Consider the following 18,764-nt stretch of genomic DNA (forward strand, 5'->3'; position numbering starts at 1 on the left):
TTTTATCTTCTAGCATTTTATTAAAGGCTAATATCAAACTGTATGAAATTGATGCAACACTGGAGGGGAAAAGTCACCAAACCCAGGCAGAGGGAGCACCCCAGGCACAGCCCAGCCTGCACTGCCCCAAAAGCCACACAGCTCTGCAGCCAGGAAGACACAGAAGAACAAGGTGTGGCCAAGAAAGGGAAGGTGACCAGGGGCCAACAGAAGCCTGGGGACAGAGCAGCCTGGCAGACCCTGAGAACTGGAGATTCATTCCCAAGGCAGAAAGAAGGGGCTGGGTTGAGGGTCCTCTGCAATTTAGGAAGTCGATGAAGTTTGTTCTGCTTTGTCAGAAGTCAAAACCTGACTTGACAAGACGCAAGGTGGGGAATTAGCTTGCAAGCCTCTAAAACGTTCTCCCTACTCAACTCCTGAGCTATTTCCATTTTAAAATTGTTCTAGCTCATGATTTCATGAGGCCTGGCTTTTGCATTCAGAGTCCTCTTGGTGCTTTTAAGGGCACTTGCTTTGAAAAAAGGCCCTGTCAGGTCTTCTCATTGGCTATCTTAAAATCTTGTCATGGCATGGCTTCAGTGAAGAAAATCTTCTCCTTTTCCCTTCCCCAGGGAGGAAAGTTATCAGCACAAGTGATTATTTGTATGAAATACTATACACTCTTGTGATTTGATATCAGGCAGATGGGGAAACCAAAAGCATTGGGTATTGAGGCATTGATAATTAACAGCATCTTAACAAGAGGCTCCTCCCTCCTCTGGGATTGAGATTTCTTTGGTTTGTAGTTTTTAGTTTTGACCATCTGTGCTGGTTTTGGATGGGGTAGAATAGATTTTCTTCACAGTGGCTGGTATGGGGCTGTGTTTTGGATTTGTGCTGAACCCAGTGTTGATAATCTAGAGATGTTTTTGTTATTAGTGAGCAGGGCTTCCACAGGGCTGTGTGGGGCATGGCTGCTGGTTTGGGTTAAACCATGACACCAGCACAGCTGTATGGCCATTCACACCACAGAATGAGCAACTGTGAGGAGAAGTACTCCTGACATGCTGACTGGAGTATCTGGAGGGGATGTACTGAGGGGCTGCTATCGAGAACAAGAGATTTCAGGGAGGTTTTGAAGCAGGAACACTAAAACTTCTGCTTGACAAATCTGTGTGTCACAGAAGGCCACAGAGATGCTTTGAAATGAGATATGACAAGTTAAAACCTGAAGATGGATCAAAAAAAGGACAGAAATGAAAACCTTCTTTCACTTCACAAATACAAATCCCCACTGAATGACATCTTTTAAAAAAGCAGATACAAATCCATCCTGTACTCCTCCCTCCCCATCTTCAACTGCTTGTGATTCAACTAGAAAAAACCCTACTTCTGTCACACTCTGGGAGCTTTCTGGCATGACACTGCAGAGTAACCTTGTATGTTAGAGGGACTAAAGGGATTGAAACACCTTTGCATGCTGTCTGTGACTTTCAAAGAGATATAAAGAACATGCATTTTATTTGAATGTACTTCTCCATGTGAGAGGCACAAAGTGCATAATCTTGAAGCTGTCACCAGCAACTTGCTAGTTTTTAGAAATTCCCTGTTTATTTAGTCTTTCTGTAATATTTGGAAAAAACAAACAAGCAAACAAACAAAAAACCAAACAATAATAAACCAAACCAAACCAACAAAAACCAACCCCCCAGTCCCATCCCCAAAACAAAATAAGCCATTCATTCAATACAAATGTACCTTTTAGCCTTTTACCTTTCTTTAACAGAGAGTATTTTGGATGTTTAAACAATACATGCCTCTGGCAAAGACATGCCAAGAAGACACCTGGACCCTTGCCAATCTGGTCTCAAACTTGTCAACACTGGTTTTAAACAAGACAACCTGACCCAGGATGACCCTGCATCAGGCTAGGTTTGGACAACACCATCTCCAAAGAACCCAGCCAGCCTAGATTTTTCTAGGATTTAACATGCATGGGTCAGGCCCTACTCAATGCAAGGACCTTGTTGACGAGGTGGTTACAAGACAAAATCTTCAGGGGGTTATTGGCAATTATAGATGTTAGTAATGATGTTCATGACTGCTATTGGATTTTAGGCACTGCAGTCAACCTTGTTATCTACTGAAAACCTGCCATGTGTTCAGCCATCAGCTTTCTTCTGGCAGCCCTGGCCTCTTTGACCCTATGCTGTCCTGCAGCTACAGTTGTTGCAGTGAACGGGACCTTTGGGACTCATTTCTGCCTAAACTCAGCTATACTCTATTGATTATTTGTCTTGGAAGGAGTTGCCATCTGGATGATTGGCATTTCCTAACCACTGTCTAGAGGCAAAACTTGTTGAAATCCCACCGTGCTGGAGTCACAACTGGGTTTGGGGCTTAATGCTTTCTGCGTTACCATTCCATGGATGGATGGATGGGGAAATGCAAACCGGGCTCTCCAGGGCATATTTCCTGCTGGCTGAGCTAATAAAGTCACGCTTGTTGCTTTAATTTTTCATTCCTTCCAGCATCATGCTGCACTCAACATTTGCATCCCAAATACCCTCTGTAAGAGCATCCTGAGCACCCACCAATGTTCCTACAGCCTTCACTTCAGCCAAAGGAACAAAGTACCTGATAGGGCTGTAGAAACCTTGTCAAGTGACCACATACCTGAAGTTCAAAAAAAGAGCCCTTCCCTGAAGCTCTGTGTTGGATTTTTGCCTCGCTGGATCCCCAGTTAAGCTGTGCACACAACCTGGTCTCAGCATCCAGGAGATGCCTGCAGCATTGCCAGTGCCTGAACTGCCTGGCAGAGTGGGGCTGGAGAGCAGCTGAATTAGGTCACACCAGTATGCACTAAACATTCCTTTTCTGCACTTCTCCTTTGCATTCCTCTCTCACTCCCTTTGGAGATCACAGCAGTTTCCTTGGCTTTCCACAGACTCTCTACCAGCCCTTACCACCCTTCCCTTCCTGGGGTTTCTTTATCCTACAGTGCCACTGTGGTGGCTCTGGCCCCTCTTGCTGGAACTGGGGAGCAGCTGGTCCTGTGGTCCTGAAGCCAGGGCCATCAGTTCTAAGCAGTGAGGAGGAAGAGGAGGAACACCAACACAGCTGCCTTCTCCAGAGCAGGTAAGCACCAGCCTCACTTCCACAGGTTAGGGATCTGACGCCTCTGTCAGTCACCCTGATAAATCCTCTGTTTATCAAGAGATAATGTTTTCCCTTCACTTGGACATTCACATTCCAGGATTTATGTATCTATCCATGAATCCATGACAAATGTAATGAAAAGATTTTATTTTATTAAAAATCAACATATTTATACATTTGTACATTCCACATACTGCTGTGTACGTTCACCAATATAACCACTAAGTCCAAAAGCCTTAACAGTACAAACTTTCATCTGAACAAATTACTGCAGGGGAACTTCAATTTTGAAATCAATCATACATTACAGAATGTTATTAGCTTTTGTTTTTTTCCCTTAAAAAGTAGCAGCACATTTAATTACCAGTGTTCACAAGGCATAAGCCCCAAAGTGTTGTACAGCAAGAGAAAAATTAATTAGCTAATATAGGCAATAGGAAGAGAGCTCACAATGAAAATGTATTCGTTGCTGCCTGTTATGAACAGCAGGATGTTAATAAAACACTTAGAGCCATGCTGAATAGAGACTGCAGCAAACCAAGAAGTGTTATAAAATAAAAAATTACTTCTTGATAGAACGGTATAAAACAAAACATTTTTAATGTTGTTCAGGACAGGAGTCCTGCGAAGAACAGATGTTGTTATAAAGACTCTGCAGCCAGGATAATGCTTGTGTGTTTAAACATGTAATAAAGTTCTCAGAAAACATACACATACTCCGTCCCTACCACCACCTTACTACAGCTCACATTAGTAGGGCTTCATGTGGCTGTGTAATAAAGTGACATTTTACTGAAGGCAGATCTGCTGAGGAGTCCCCCAGACCTCTCAAGATTTGCACTCATGCCAGTTAAGTGCTAGGTGAGTGACATTAATCAGGTAACAAAGGCTGGAAAGTTTTTGGAGACTGGGAGCAAGGGGAGCAAATAGAGAAATTCACATTGCAACCTGGACTCCTGTGCACATCTGAGCCACCTCAGTATGGGCTGCCTGAACAAGTCACCTCATTGGTATGCCCTGTGTAACAAACCCTAAATGGTTAATATTCCCTGGCTTTGACAATATTACAGGAATACTGATCTCAATGTGATAACTTATTCATTTAAACAAAAGAAATGAAAATTCTTCTCATGAAGAGAAGAATTAACTGAATTCTTTCTCATGAATATACAGCCAGGAATCTTATTTTGAGCAGAGTGCCAGATTTTGAGCAACTTTTTTTATTAGGATTTCTCCTCTTACTGAGTTAAAGAGTTAAAAAATGACATACACATATCATAGGTCATTTTTACATGAGGAAAAGTGGAGATGTGAAGGTGTAAAAGAAAGTTTAACGAGTGCTTTTTGTATGTACGATCATCTGTAGCAGTGGATAGCTAAAAAAAAAAAAAAAGGTCAGAGCTGCAATATTTCAGTAACTGGAGGTTACGTGTTAGACAAATGTGTTTTGGTATCTGCAGAGGCATCAGTGTGAGAGACCAATCTCATTTATGATGTCCTGAATCACAGACAAAGTGTCACATTAAAAAAAAATCCACACTACTGTTTTGGTTTTCACACAGACAGAGTTGGAGGAGACTCATTGGAAAAAGTGAGAGAGATGAATTTCAAAAAAATTTAGCAACAGCTAAATTAAGGATAAATATTCTGGCAGAATCTCCACTTTCTTAGTGCAGGTCTTAGACACCACATTCCTGAACTGGAGATAAAAAGATCACATCAAGCTTTAACTCCCAGAAAGCATTTAATTTCCAAACTAGAAGAGCGGTCAGAGAAATATTCCTCTTTCCTGCTTCTTCTCCTTCACATATGCAATTAATTGTCAGCAATTAATACCCAAATCTGATTACTACCCTGTTCACTCCTCCGTGCTGCTGTAGCCATAACTTACCACAGGAGCAGTGCTGGCCCAGGATTTCAGGTACTTAAACCAAGAATCATCAAACTGACAGTGCCGAAACAAAAGAAGGAATGAACTTAGGTTCCCCAGAATGAAGCTCTTACCCAAGGAGTGTTCAGCTGTCCCACCTAAGGAAATCTGAATGCAGACCTTTCATAAATTTCCTGGTGACAAAGCACAGAACATCACACACGACTCTGATGTGGGCTGACATCTCCTCTGGCTAAGAATTATCCCATTTGCTCATGTGCTGGACACATACAGGAAGAGCACTGTCCACCTGTCACCTCCCTGCTGAGCTCCTGCTCTGCCTCAGCCTCACATTGGCTTTCTTTGCTTTTTCCTTTAATTACCGTGGGATTTCCATCTTAATTCATTCGAATGAGTTCTAGTATAAAACTTAATGAAGCAAGAGGTAACAATGTATGAATCCAATATCAGTTTCTCCAGTCCACATTTTTGGGGCACTGGGCTTAAAACAACTAGATGTCCCCAACTTAAATATCAATCACACTTTTGATTGCAAAAATGCTAGCTGGCATAATTCTGATTTCTGTATTTGTTCTGTATGTACAATTATTGGTTTTGCTGCATTTCAGCCAAAGTACGTATCTGCAAAAAGATACTGACTATTAATAAAGAATTGTTTAATCTTTTATAGACCTAATTTTTCATGCAATAGCAATTGAGAACTTTCCTGAGGTCTGGAATGGTATGATTTTTATTCCACTACAGCAATAGTTCATCACTACTAAGTCGCTAGAATTACTCTAAATCATGGAGAGGGGTTTTTGTCTTAGTCCTTACTAAATAGAAAAAAAGAGCATACATAGGGTGCTGGCAGCAAAAGAAAGTATTTCCTAAGAAACGCATGCTAGTGTACACGAAAGGTTTACAGGGTCTTTGTAAAAATCACTTCAACTCTTATCAGCAAGTATTTTGAGGACAGGGGACAAGTTTTTCTGTCCCCATTACTGCCAGTTGTATACACAATGTTCAAAACCCATGATTACAAGCTGGAGAATCTGCTTATACCAGTGCCACAGCAGAATCACTCAGGTTGCCAGAACTGAGTCAGAAATGCTCACACTTGACTTCTTTTGAAGGGCCTGTCACTAAATGTGGCTTACATGTCTTAGTACAAAGCACCACAAAATTCCTCGCTCGGGCTTTCAAAAGTAAGTAAAATCCAACACAACAGTTATACTTTCTTAATTTCAAATTCAGGAAGGAGAAAGATTTGAAGGACTTTTGCTTTAAAGCAAAGTACTCCACACCTCGAGTACAGCTCTGTGACCCACAATACAAGAAAGATGCTGAACTGTTGGAATGAGTTGAGAGTAAGGCCTCAGTGATGATCACAGGGCTGGAGCACGTCCCCTATGAAGATGGGCTGAGAGAGATGAGGCTGTTCAGCCTGGAGAGAAGGCTCTTGGAAGACCTTATAGCACCTTCCAGAACCTGAAGGGAGACAGCAAGGGAGCTGAACTTGGTACAGATGGATGTAGTGACAGGGCAAAGGGGAATGGCCTTAAGCTGAAGGAGGGCAAGTTTAGATTGGATTATCAGGAAGAAATTTTTTACTGTGAGAGTAGTGAGGCACAGGCACAGGTTGCTCAGGGAAGTTGTGGACAACCCATCATTGGAAGTGTTCAAGGCCAGGTTGGATGAGGCTTTGAAGAACCTGGTCTAGTGGAAGGTATCCCTGCTTATGGCAGGTGGATTGCAATAGATGACCTTTAAGGTCCGTGTCACCCCACACCATTGCATGTTTCTGTGAGGAGATGGAATCTTCTTCCCCTGGATGAGCTCTGGCTGCCCCTTCTTGGAGGCAGCACTGTACATAGAAGCCAGCCTTTCTGTACAAGGAGGCTGCACATGGGCAACACTCTGAGGCACATGGTGTGACTTTGGGGTGTCCTGTGTAGGGTCAGGACCTGGATTCCATGATCCAGATGCATCCCTTCTAATTCAGCTTATTCTGTGATTCTAGAAAGGACCAAGCAAACACTCCATTTTGCTGAAAGCCTCCTCTGACTTGGAATTCTGAAAGGGAGCAGCCATACTAACTCAACTGCATGCTGGTCAGTAAGCCTGGTACTTACTAGAGTTTTACAGAATTAAAAGAAATGCTTTCACTTTGCAGTACTTAAATTTTTATTTAAAGTTGTCTTTTTTAAACCTCTCTTGGGAGAAGCAGTATCTTTTAAATCAACTTCTTTAAAATGGTTAAATAACAATGTGAATACATACGAGGGCAGTTAAGTAAGAGGTTTGTGTTATTTGAAAATTTTTCGTTAACAGAATATTTAGTAGAATACTAAAAAATCCAGTACCCCTGTAGTGCACTTTTGTAGATTTCTTACAATTTTATCCCTTCTCTCTGTGGTTTTGATTGCACAAAGTCATCCATAAGCACTAGAACATATTTTTGTGGAGTTCCAACCTGCCTAAGTTTTGTTATAGCAAACACTTAGCACACAATCTGTACACTTATGTATCAGCTACATCTTAATCCTCCAAAGAAATGCTAGAATGATAAGATCAATTTATTCAACTGTATGTACAGCATATTTGCATATTAATAAATAAATTAGTATTAAAGTCAGGGCCTCTTCCCCCATATAAAAGTGACTACAGTCTGACCAGACAATTTTTTTTTTTTTTTTTTTTTTTTCTTCCAAGCTCACCTGTGTGATTGAGGCTTTTGGTTTCCACTCAGTACATTACAGTAACTGCAGGAGCAGAAACCTAACAGAGCAGTGCTTACATTTAAATTAAACATAGCAGGTGGATGGGAGGAAGGTACTAAAAAGTGTATCAAAAGCCAACATTTTGTAGAGCAAAAGAATTGAAGTTGGTGATGTGATCCTGGAGAAGATAATCCAGCCCAAAAGAAGACATGCTGCAGCAAGCACTATAATCGATGCACATCTCTGTCTTCATAGTAAGCTGCACGATGCCAATCTTGTCCCACCACTCTTCAAGAATTCCAGCTCCAACAGATGCTATCTTCCCCTCCACAAATTTATCAACACCACAGTCAGTGCAAAGTAACAATTCTTAAAATAACTGCCTTCACTCTGTAACATTCATCCTCACCGTGAAGAAAAGGCTCCTTTTCTCTCAGATGTTTACTTCTATTCACAGAAGAGCCCATATTTGCACCTCTCCATGTCTGGTAGTGAAGTTTCTTTTCTATCTACATTCATTAGAAATCAAAAAAGATAAGTAGCAGTATTTCATATTTACTGGAAGTCTTCCCATTAACCCAAAACTAGTTGTCCATCTTGATTTATACTTAAAGTAGCTGCACGTTTTTTCTTTCCAGCCCACATTCAATGGGGTATAAGTCATGGGAACTGTGGGCATATTTCAAGTCTGATTGCTGGAGCTGGGAGAGTGATGAGTCACATTGGAATGGAGATGTCTGTTTGCAGCACAGTGCGTGTGGGCCATACTCCCATTGGGGTATCTTACAAACACAGGCTCGCAGAAGGGATTTTGGCACACCTGACACACCTTTTTGTCTGAAAGAAGAATCGGGGCTCCTTTTTGTTTAACCTAAAGAAAGGGGGAAAAAATTTCAAATGTGAATCTAACAAGAAACAAAGGGAAATGATGGAGCATAATTGCAACTGTACCAAATGGATAAAACAAAAACAATTTTAAGAATCTGCTGCGAACTCTGAGTAACGCTGCCCTAGCTAGCAATAGAAGAAAACATTGCAACTGAATTTACCATTAACAAAATCTACTAACAAGCTTCAACTAATACTAAGTGCTGGATAATTTGTTTAACAAATTTTGACAGGTGACACTGTAAAAAAATTGAATTGGAAATTTTGACACTTTCTCCTAGTGAAACAAATGCTAATTCACACGTGTTAATGTTTCTGCAAGAACCTTGTTAATCTGCAAATCCCAGATTCACTTCATACTCAGCCCAGAAGCTCACAAAGGTTATTCCTATTTCAAGGCCACCACTTTCCCTTTTGCTTTACAGAGAAAATATACAATTAATTTTGAATCTAGTAGTCATGGCAAAAAACCCCCCAAACCCTAATAAATGCCAAAAACCTGAAGACAGCTTCTGTACTAATTCTTCACACTTCTTTTGATTACTGTATTATCAAAGGACTCAACTGTAAAGCTTCAAAGTGCTTTTATGTAAAAACACCTCAGGAACCTACCTTCTCGTACTTGTAGATTAAGTTTTCAGCTTGTGCCAACCCAAGTGCCACCTGAGTCATTCTTTTTGTGTGAATGCTTTGTCTCACTGCTCCAGCCAGGAATGGGGAGAGGAGCTGCACTGACCAGCTGTCAGGTACCACCTGCAAAACTAGACCTGCATCAAATTCCGCAGCGTGGTTATTCAGGAGATCCACGGCAGCCACGACGAGCGCACAATCCGAAGCGCCTGGAGTTAAATACACTGACAGCAGCATGTGGAAGAGCCTCCGCCTGTACTGCACATCTCTGTTCTCAGAGTTCCACATACAGTATTCCTCAGCAGCACGGAAGTCCTTCAACTCATGGACAAGGATATGCAAAGCCTTCTCATGTTCTTCTAGTTTCCCATATAGAATTGCACTTTCCATATGAAGGTCTGTGCCCTGGATTTTGTCTGTTAAATGAGAAACAAGGCAATATCTGCTCAGTGGAGGAGACAACTGCTCCCTCTCCCAGTCAGTGCACCACAAAATATGGGACAAAGAAATTACTAAATAATAGCTGATAAACCACTCTCACTGACACCTTTAAAACTCTAGCACACTGCTACCATGTGCAATAAACTGTAAGATAAAGCTGCAATACTTTTAACCTCTGCTTCTCCCAATATCATAGGAGGTCACAGAATAAACTCTGTAAAGGACAATAAAAATCAAATAGTATTTCCTTTTAAGAAAATGACACTACAAACCCTTAATCCAATTTAAAGTTTAAGTGTCAGCAATAGGCAGGCAGAATGGCAAATTCATCTGGCATTTCAAAATAAAGTAGAAAATAATCTAATTACTGTAAAGGTAATAAAGATTTGGAACAGACCTGTGTAAAATGCATGGAAATACAATATTTTTCTCACTAAAATGTTTTGGTTATCAGGGAGGAACACACTATCTTGCATTGATCTCACTTTCATGTAACATAAGAACTGTCATGTAAGAAATCCTTTATTTTGGAGCACATGGATTTCAAGAGAATAACCCATTTTGTAACTCTTGCCCCAAAAATTTTGTTTAAAAACTGACTAAAAGATGAAAAAGAACAAGAGTTTCAATGACTCTGTTCTACTTGTATATTATCCATCATATAACATTTTGCTGCCTGAAAAGGCAAGGAAACGTTAAACTTCGGTAAATTATTTTAGTTGCTACTCAGCAGTTTTTATTTCCACATACACTGGAAATTTTTTCCACTGAATTTCAAAAATCATTTCACATCTTTCAGTTTAATAACAAGTCACTTCCCTTTCATCCACTATTCCATCATTCTTCAGCCATAATCCTCCATACCAGAGAAGATTCAAACACTTGGCTTGCTTAATTGCACTGTATGTTTGCATTCCAGTGGATGAAACATTAAAAATTAACCATTATAAGCATTGACCAAGGAAAATATTTAGCTCAACTGTTGCTTGCCCTATAGCAACAGTAACATGTACATTGCACTTTTCACTTTAAAAGATGGTCACATTTTTATTTAACATGAACCCCAGAGTGAGTTTCAGGGTTATAGGTAACAAACAAGCCCCTGGCAATTAGATTCCTCAAAGTTTCACTTCCGTTCACTAGAAGCAGGCTGCTTAAAAAATAGAGTTGTATGTCTTTCATTTGCAAAAGGTTTCATGCCATGTCATGCAAAAGTTCCATGGTCATCATTAAAAAGAAGGTGACTATTAAGAAAATTGTATGCACATATTTGTTCTGCACAATTGGTATTTTGTCTCTGGTGCAGTGGCAAACATATCACTGGAACTCTGGAGACCAAGGACAACACCAACACATATGCTTTCTAAATTAACCTGTGTCTGTTAGAAACACACCCTATCAAACACACACACATAGAAATCTTAGATCTTTTGGTTTTCTCTCCTTGAAAGGACTATTATTTTGCGGCCAGCCAGAATCACATACAGCATTTGTAGCAGAGAACATGCAACCTACCTAAAATAAAGCGAATTCTATAAAGATCAGATTTCTGAAGCAGACTGCGCAGTTTCAACAGCAGTTCAGTTGTCTCTGTACAATTATCTGTGGTCACAGATTTTAGCTGCAGTACTGCCTCCAAGTACAAGACAGCTAGATGAGTATGGTACTTTTCTTTCTATAGATGAATAGAACAATGTTAGCTCAGTTTACAAAGACAATCTTGTCCCCAGCAATAACAGTGATAAATATTTACTTAATTACATAGAATTATGATTTAATTTGTTTAATTTGAATTAACCATAAAGGTTTTTTTTCCCCATACAGATAGATAACTTATTTCAGAGCAGCCTCACAAACTACATTGTAAATATGGGATTCCTCATATTCAGGTATATTCTTTGAACTTTTCTATTTCTGCAATAAAATCTGATAAAGCCACAAGAGGTAAAAAAGCACTCTAAAGGCACAGTGCTTTTTTTGTTATCCACTGTCCAATGTCCATCAAAACAAGCTGATGATTTGGCAGTTTTAAACATTCTCACTAAATCATTCGCAATAATCTAGTAATTTTTAAAGACCAAATTGATTTATACCCAGGCTTTACCTAGCAGGTAGGTTTTATTGTCAAATATTTTCACAAATATTCTACGAGGTACTGTGTTTAACTCAAAAAGTTTGTTTGGAAATATCCATGACATCAGAAACAAGTACATTCATCAGTCATGGTGTAACACACCTGCAACACCAATAAGGGGAAACCACTGATCTGATGTGTATTTGAAGAACATGAATTAGTGCACTGACCATCAGTTCTGCAGAGTTCTTTCACTGTTCATTTCCTTGCTTTATTTCCAGGTTAAAGAACTTCTCCTGTGCTTAAAATGTCTCATATCCAAATACATCATCTGGCTGCTTTTGTACTGATAAAACCCCCAAAGGTATAATACACTGGCACTTAGGACTTGTGAATGCATCTTTGGGGCATTCAACAAGAGTGGTTTGGAATTCTAGTGAGGAGTTTAATTTGACTGTTAATTGTTCAAATCTCTCCAGAAAGACAGAATAAAACATTCTTACTTGTAAAACACTGAATTAGCAATTTTAATATATTGCTGCCACAGTGCAATACGATCAGCAGTTGCTCAGCTTGTTGTTGATCATTTTCTATGATTTTACCAGAAGAAGGTTTGAGCCTCATCAGTGAAATAGGAAAGTATGCAATAACCAGATGTAAAAAAAACCCCAACAACCCTAAGTCTGAGGTCCTTGGCAAGCAACTGTCTTGCTATCACAAGCATGGAAAAATTCAGAATAATTAAGGTACCCACTCTTCACCTTTCACTTTAAAAATACTCGTGCCTGACTCTGAGTACATTTGAAGGACTTCATATTATGCCTATTTCTTTCAGACATTGCCTATTTTCAGGCTTGTTGATCATAATCTGCGTTCTGAATCCTATACCTACTTTTAGCACTCTCACAGAACTCACCTGTATTTTTCTTTCCAGTACTAGATGTTCTAGATATTTGACACGTGCTTTAGGATATTTGTTAAGGCAACTGATAATGTCATCTGGATTAATGTTGTTTTTCTCCTGGTCTTCCAAAGGCCTTTTAGTGAAAATCTGTACACCAATCTAGAAGAATTAATTGCACTTAGGAACTCAATGGCAACCATTTTATTAAATAAATATTTTAAATGAAAAAGGAATAGCACTATTGTTGGTACATTATTTAGGAAGGTAAACACAAAACTCTGCTTAACACCACAGGATTACACTACCTGTGCTTATCATGATCTCACTCACTCCCATCTGCACTACCTCAATTTGTAGTCTATACATGGTCCAGCCTAGAAACGTTGGCTTGGGCACAACTTCCACAAAAAAAAAATAAAAATTAAATGGATTTGCACAAGAGATTTCAGCCTTTGCAACAAGAAAGTTTGAATTAGAGGCCAGAATGTTCTAAGCCTTTTCACATGTGAAGACATAGACAGAGCAAGAGACTTCTGTAATTACCAAACCAAAGGCTTAGAAATCTTCCAGTGCACAAAACAGCTATGCTTAAATTAAAATAAATGAGGCAGTAACAAGTTCCAACAGCACAGACTGTCTGATAGAGCATCAAACATCACTCAATTTTTTTTTTTTTTGGCAGATTATGATAATTCTTCTAGCAATGAAATTTTGTCTTGAATGGAGGCTATTTATTCCATGTCCTGGTGTGCACAGATACCCCCATCCACTTTAAAATAAGAAACAGCAGTTAACCTGCAAGGTGATTTGTTTATTTATTTAAAGATTTGAAAATTATCTTACTCAATATGAAGGAAAGAGAAGACATGCTGTATTTTTCGTGCCCTGAACATTGATTTCAGAATAAAAAGAGGCAATTATCAACTAGCACTTGCTAGTAGAGGGGCTCAGATGAATTGAGAAACCCATAAGTTTTCTTCTGCTGATCACTATTTAACTGGCATTAAATATTCTACAAAAGGTCAAATCAGCTATCAAGAAAAATCAACATTAAGGAAAAGCCAAACACCACCACAGGGAAACACTGATGTTCTGTGAGAAGTGTATCAGTCACAAACCTCTTCATTTTTTTGTAAAATCCATTCATAGTACTTCCACACTAGGTCTTGGTCTGAGCAGAATGTAAGGAAGTCTACTATGTACTCATAGAGATCTGAACGTGTAGAATCTTGAATGTCTCCATCAACTATTTTCACCCATAACTGCAACAAAAACACACAGAATAAAGTGCTTAAAACACGTACCAGCTCTTCCAGCTCAAAATTGATGTGAGCTACTAAATTACTTAGCCCAAGACTTGTGGAACTAGAAAGAGTTGACAAGAACACCAATTAGAAGTAACACTGCTGGTCACTTACTTTTGCCATCACACCCTTCTCTTGCACCTGCCATATTCACCCAATTCAGACCCCGTATCATGTGGGCTTTCCTTCTGAGAGTGACTTAAGGAATCGAATCACAAAGAAAGCTTTTATCAAAAATCCTTTTCTCCAATGCATGGTATACTTTTCATGTGTTCTGTGTGTGCAAGATTAAAAGCCAATTATACAAGCAATTTAGAAGAAAATCTGGTATTCTGCTTTTCTTTCATTTTGACTGAAGGACGACAAGTACCACGTGATATTATTTTTATATATATTATAATTGGAATTAAAATGTGCCGCAGCTAGCAGATCAGTTTAGCAATAAACTTTGTTTTTTGCAGCATCAAAACTCTAAGATCTCTTGCACATGACAAATGTGTTTTTGCTGCCCTTACCTGCCGTTATTACTGTATTTCTATAACTGACGTGAATGCATCTGATTGGATTACTGTGAATAATGTGTTCAAAAAGCCAAACAATAAGGAAAACTTAAGATACTGGATATGGTCTGAGACACATCAAGAACATTCTAATTTCTCCAGATGAAGTTTTGCAGACAGGAAGAACAGAATTATTTACCCCACAGTGTACAGGCCACTGCTAGTATTAGTGACATCAGATGGAAGGTCCCCTAAGGGTTACTAACCCATCTGAAACCCACAGATCTTGCAGAAAGTCTTCACTCTTCATGACCAGGTAAGGAAATAAATCCTCAGTTGCTGTCAGTGTCTGGCATGAGATTACAATGCTGTTTTGCTGTGTGTATACAGGTCAATCAGAATAGAACATCTCCTTGAGTCCCATAAATATCTTTTAAAGTGATTGCTTGATTATTTTAGCACTTTTGTCCATCTTTTAGGAGTATAAACATATATTCTGGTATGTACAGTTTTGCTTTAAAAAAATTATACAAGCATCTAAATAGCTGTCAACTTCAGTAAGCCCTTCAGGCTTTTCACATCTAGCAGATAAATTTATTCCAGGAAGTCTTAGCATAAGTTTCAAGTTTCTCATATACACACAGACCACAACTTTTTCAACAGATAAATTAAGAGTAGTATTTTGGAATGATTTACAGATGACACTGAAAGCTTAATTCTAACCTGAAGTGCTGCAGCATCTTGACCGTTGTAGTGATACAGGAGACCAAGCGCAAAATACCTGTAAAGAAAGAGAAAATAATATTAAATTGTTATGGACTGATTAGCACAGAGTACAACAAATAATGGCTTACAATGACATGCATGTGGCTCTGTCTACACTTGAACAAGTCTCTGTAGGCTGTTACTATGAATCAAAGGGGAGAAGTTCTGCCCTAAAAGTATGTCTCCATCACTCCTGTCCCCAAGACAGTTTGTAGTTACTACAACCAACTTACACAAACTATGTGCCCAACTAGAGAAGCTTCCCACGCTGTTCTGTCAATTTCATAGACAGACATAATGCACACCTCCAAGTAATTACTTCTCCAATAGTTCATCAGCCGTCATTAAATCACACTTTATTATGTGTTTTAACTCTGTTTTAATATCAGAAACTTTTTTCTTTACTGTGGCATGAACTCAGGCCAGGCAAAGAAGAGCTTTGTACAGTTCAGCTACTGAGTGGTTTTTGTGTTCTCTAAGAAAAATACAGCCAAGTTCTTTAATGGCTGTCCTCATGGAACAATGTTCTAACATTCATTCTATTCACACTTGCAAAAGTATGCCATGCAAACCATGCTTACCAAAAGGTTGTAACAAAACACCTGAAACAAATAAAATCACCCTAAATATAACCACAATTAAAGATTCTTCCTCACCACTACAGTTGCTACTACTGCACCAGAGTTTAAAGCTAAAGAAATAGAAACCAAAATAGACAAACTGATGCCTTAAGTTTTAGCTTTCATGTTTTTCAGATTCTGTGCTGCCTAGGGGTATAGTTCTGAGCCTCACATTAAGTGCTAGTAAGACCTCTTCACAGAGTAGGTAGACAAAACAAATCCTTTTCCTGCTGAAGACCAAGGACAGAGTACAACTTTCAGGCCCAAAAGCATAAACAACAATGGACTGAAGAGAGAAACAAGAAGGGTGAGACCTCACAACCTGAAGCTGTAATTGGACATTTAAACCCCGATATGCAAATCGACCGAAACTTATAATAGTGAAAGACCTTGTGACAGGTTGTCCATTTTGTGACCATTCTAAGTCCACCTTGGGTGTAGCCCTGGTCAGGCCCTTGTCCTGCCCAAGGTGTATCCTGAAGGCCTTTCAATAAATACCTACTTTATTCTCTAGCTCTGTCCAGTCTCTGTTTCAGGTCAGCCTTCCCAAGGCATCAATACTACCTAAGAGACTGGAGTTTGTATTTTACACATTTACTACGTAATTCCTGCTTTATGAGAGTCAATTCTCTGCCTGCTGGCATTTCTGGTTTGAAGACATTTGCAGCCATCTCAAGAAACCTCTTTTTGGTCAATCAGTGGAACATAGAAAGCTTGCAATTCAGAAGAGCGAGCTCTTTCCCTGAATAAGCAACTACAATTTTAAAGCCACTAACTGGTTAATAGCTTTTACCTAAGGTAGTGCACACTTTAAGGCATCTTTTCATTCTGCGTACAACTACTGCAGCCATTCCACTCTCCTATTATCACAAGGGCAAACAATTCACTTTTTTCTCCCAAACCTGTATTAATTCCTCATTTTTGTGCTGAATACAGAAACTTTCATGGAGAATTCCGCATTTACCAGGATAAGACAGAATGCATTTCCTTTACCTTAAGACGGTCAAGTAATAGCTTTTCACCAACATTTTTAAATGCTAACAATGCTAATTCAGACTGAGTAGTCTTTTGGACAAGTGTAAGCACAGGAACTACAAGTACTCAAACACGTTTTTCTAGAAAAAAAATCCACTTACTTTTTGTGTTTTTCCAGCCAGGCAGCACTATCCGTCAAAAGACAGAAGTTCTCTGAAACTAGGAGATCCAGCAGGCTTTCATGATTTGCCTCTGCATACAGTTTGAGTAAAGCCGTGTCGATATCCTCCTTGTAGCCATTTGCAACCTCAGTGCTGCGGACTTCATTCAAGTAACTCATGAGGAATCGTTTGCATTTTGTCATCTTCTCCTGGTCCCCTTGGGTCAGCTGGTTCAGGTCCGCGTACTCGTGCAGAGGGGGATGAGACCGGATAAATGAAGAGGAAGTAGGCAACAGGAAGGGGTACAGAGAGATCAGCTCCCGGACATCAAGCTGGCCGCTTCTGCAATTACAGTGTCAAACTAGATGAAGCAAAAAGAAAGAAAAAGTATACAAAAAGTATACATAGGCAAAAAAAAAAAAAAAAAGGTGTGAGTCCTGCTTAGAGTCAGGACACTAACACATAGTTTCTGGAATATTTTGTGCTGTATCTTTATTTATCATTCATCCTCCTCTAGACATCGAAAGCTCTGAGAATTCAGAGACTGGCCATCCTTTCGCTTTTGATCTTGCACAGCTGCTCTATGGCTTGTACAAAAATCAGCTGAACAGCCCTACAGCAGTTCTAGGACTGCCCTAGACTTCATCCATACATTATGGGAGCTAGTCTTCTGATGGCAGCAAGAAAAAGAACATAAATGGCAAAAGCGAACCCTTTTAGGTAAGCCACAAAGACTGTGCCAGTGTAATTCTGGAAAAAACAGCAACCTCCTGTACAAAACTTAAGCTTTCAGAACATGTGTTTGCATGATGAAAACATTCTCCCCAACCCTGAAATGCACCAGATTCCTCATTTGGCTCTCTTCTTACAGAGTTTCTGTAAGCAAACCACAGATACTGATTATGCACCCACTGAACCAGCAAGCCTGTAGTACAGGCAGAGGCGCCTTGGGTATACATCTATGGAGGCTCCTCTGGAGTGGCTTTTCCACATAAGGTGCAAAGGACACCTATACTTTTATTCAACAGCAAGTTGTAACATTTTGTTTTGTGTAACACCAAAACATTTTTCTTTCAGCCTAGACTGAATTTCCTCAAGCTTTTAAAGAACGCATGCTGTGACAGAAGAATTTTTTTTTTTTTCCACACATGGCAAACAATCCCTAATTTTCACAGCTAGAGTGAACCATCTTTCCAGGCCTTTCTTTAGAAGAACAGCAAGACATGAGGATATTTTAAAATATTTTATTTCACTGTCAAAGTTTTTATTCAGAATTAATGTTTAAAAATTAACATTCCTGAAGTGCAGGAAATACTAATGCTGAATGAAAAAATCAAAATGAACTTGACCGTTCTCTAAAAGAAACCCTTTTTGTTGCAAATAGAACTTTTTAAAAATAATTCTTATCTACCTGGTGATCAGCAAACTCAAAGACTTTCTCTTCATAACATTGATTGGACTGAATTCAAAAAAAAAAAAAAAAAGAATGATAACACAGAAGTAGAAAAGCAGCAGATTTCTACAGGCAATAAAGTGTGTAAGATCATCATAAACAGGCTCATCCCTTCACTGCAGGTATGCCCTGCATTGTTCACTTCTTACCACAGATCCAGCTCCAAAACTATTCAGAAAATATGAACTATTAGGAACCATCACCATGACAATCCCCACTTAGAGCTTTTCTTTCAAGTTAATACAGACCTCTGGCTACAAAAATCTATACCAGAAGAAAGAAATCCTTGTAGAGAGCAGCAACAGCAAATTTAAAAGC

The 18,764-nt window shown here is 39.3% G+C and overlaps 1 protein-coding gene across 5 annotated transcripts in view; it reads right to left on the reverse strand.

The window, feature by feature from the left end:
* Positions 1-3,270: 3,270 nt before the first annotated feature.
* The window catches only part of TGFBRAP1 (transforming growth factor beta receptor associated protein 1), a 37,084-nt gene continuing 21,590 nt past the window's right edge, over positions 3,271-18,764 (reverse strand). For all 5 annotated transcript variants that reach the window (XM_058419342.1, XM_040055442.2, XM_040055443.2 and 2 more), the window contains exons 6-12: positions 16,994-17,335; positions 15,196-15,253; positions 13,787-13,930; positions 12,681-12,827; positions 11,206-11,365; positions 9,232-9,665; positions 3,271-8,602 (exon numbers count right to left, since the gene is read on the reverse strand). In XM_058419342.1, coding sequence (XP_058275325.1) covers positions 8,414-8,602; positions 9,232-9,665; positions 11,206-11,365; positions 12,681-12,827; positions 13,787-13,930; positions 15,196-15,253; positions 16,994-17,335 — 1,474 coding nt within the window. In that variant the 3' untranslated portion in view covers positions 3,271-8,413. The remainder of the gene's footprint in view (positions 8,603-9,231; positions 9,666-11,205; positions 11,366-12,680; positions 12,828-13,786; positions 13,931-15,195; positions 15,254-16,993; positions 17,336-18,764) is intronic.

The sequence above is a fragment of the Hirundo rustica genome, chromosome 2, assembly GCF_015227805.2.
Source record: "Hirundo rustica isolate bHirRus1 chromosome 2, bHirRus1.pri.v3, whole genome shotgun sequence".
Lineage (NCBI taxonomy): Eukaryota > Metazoa > Chordata > Aves > Passeriformes > Hirundinidae > Hirundo > Hirundo rustica.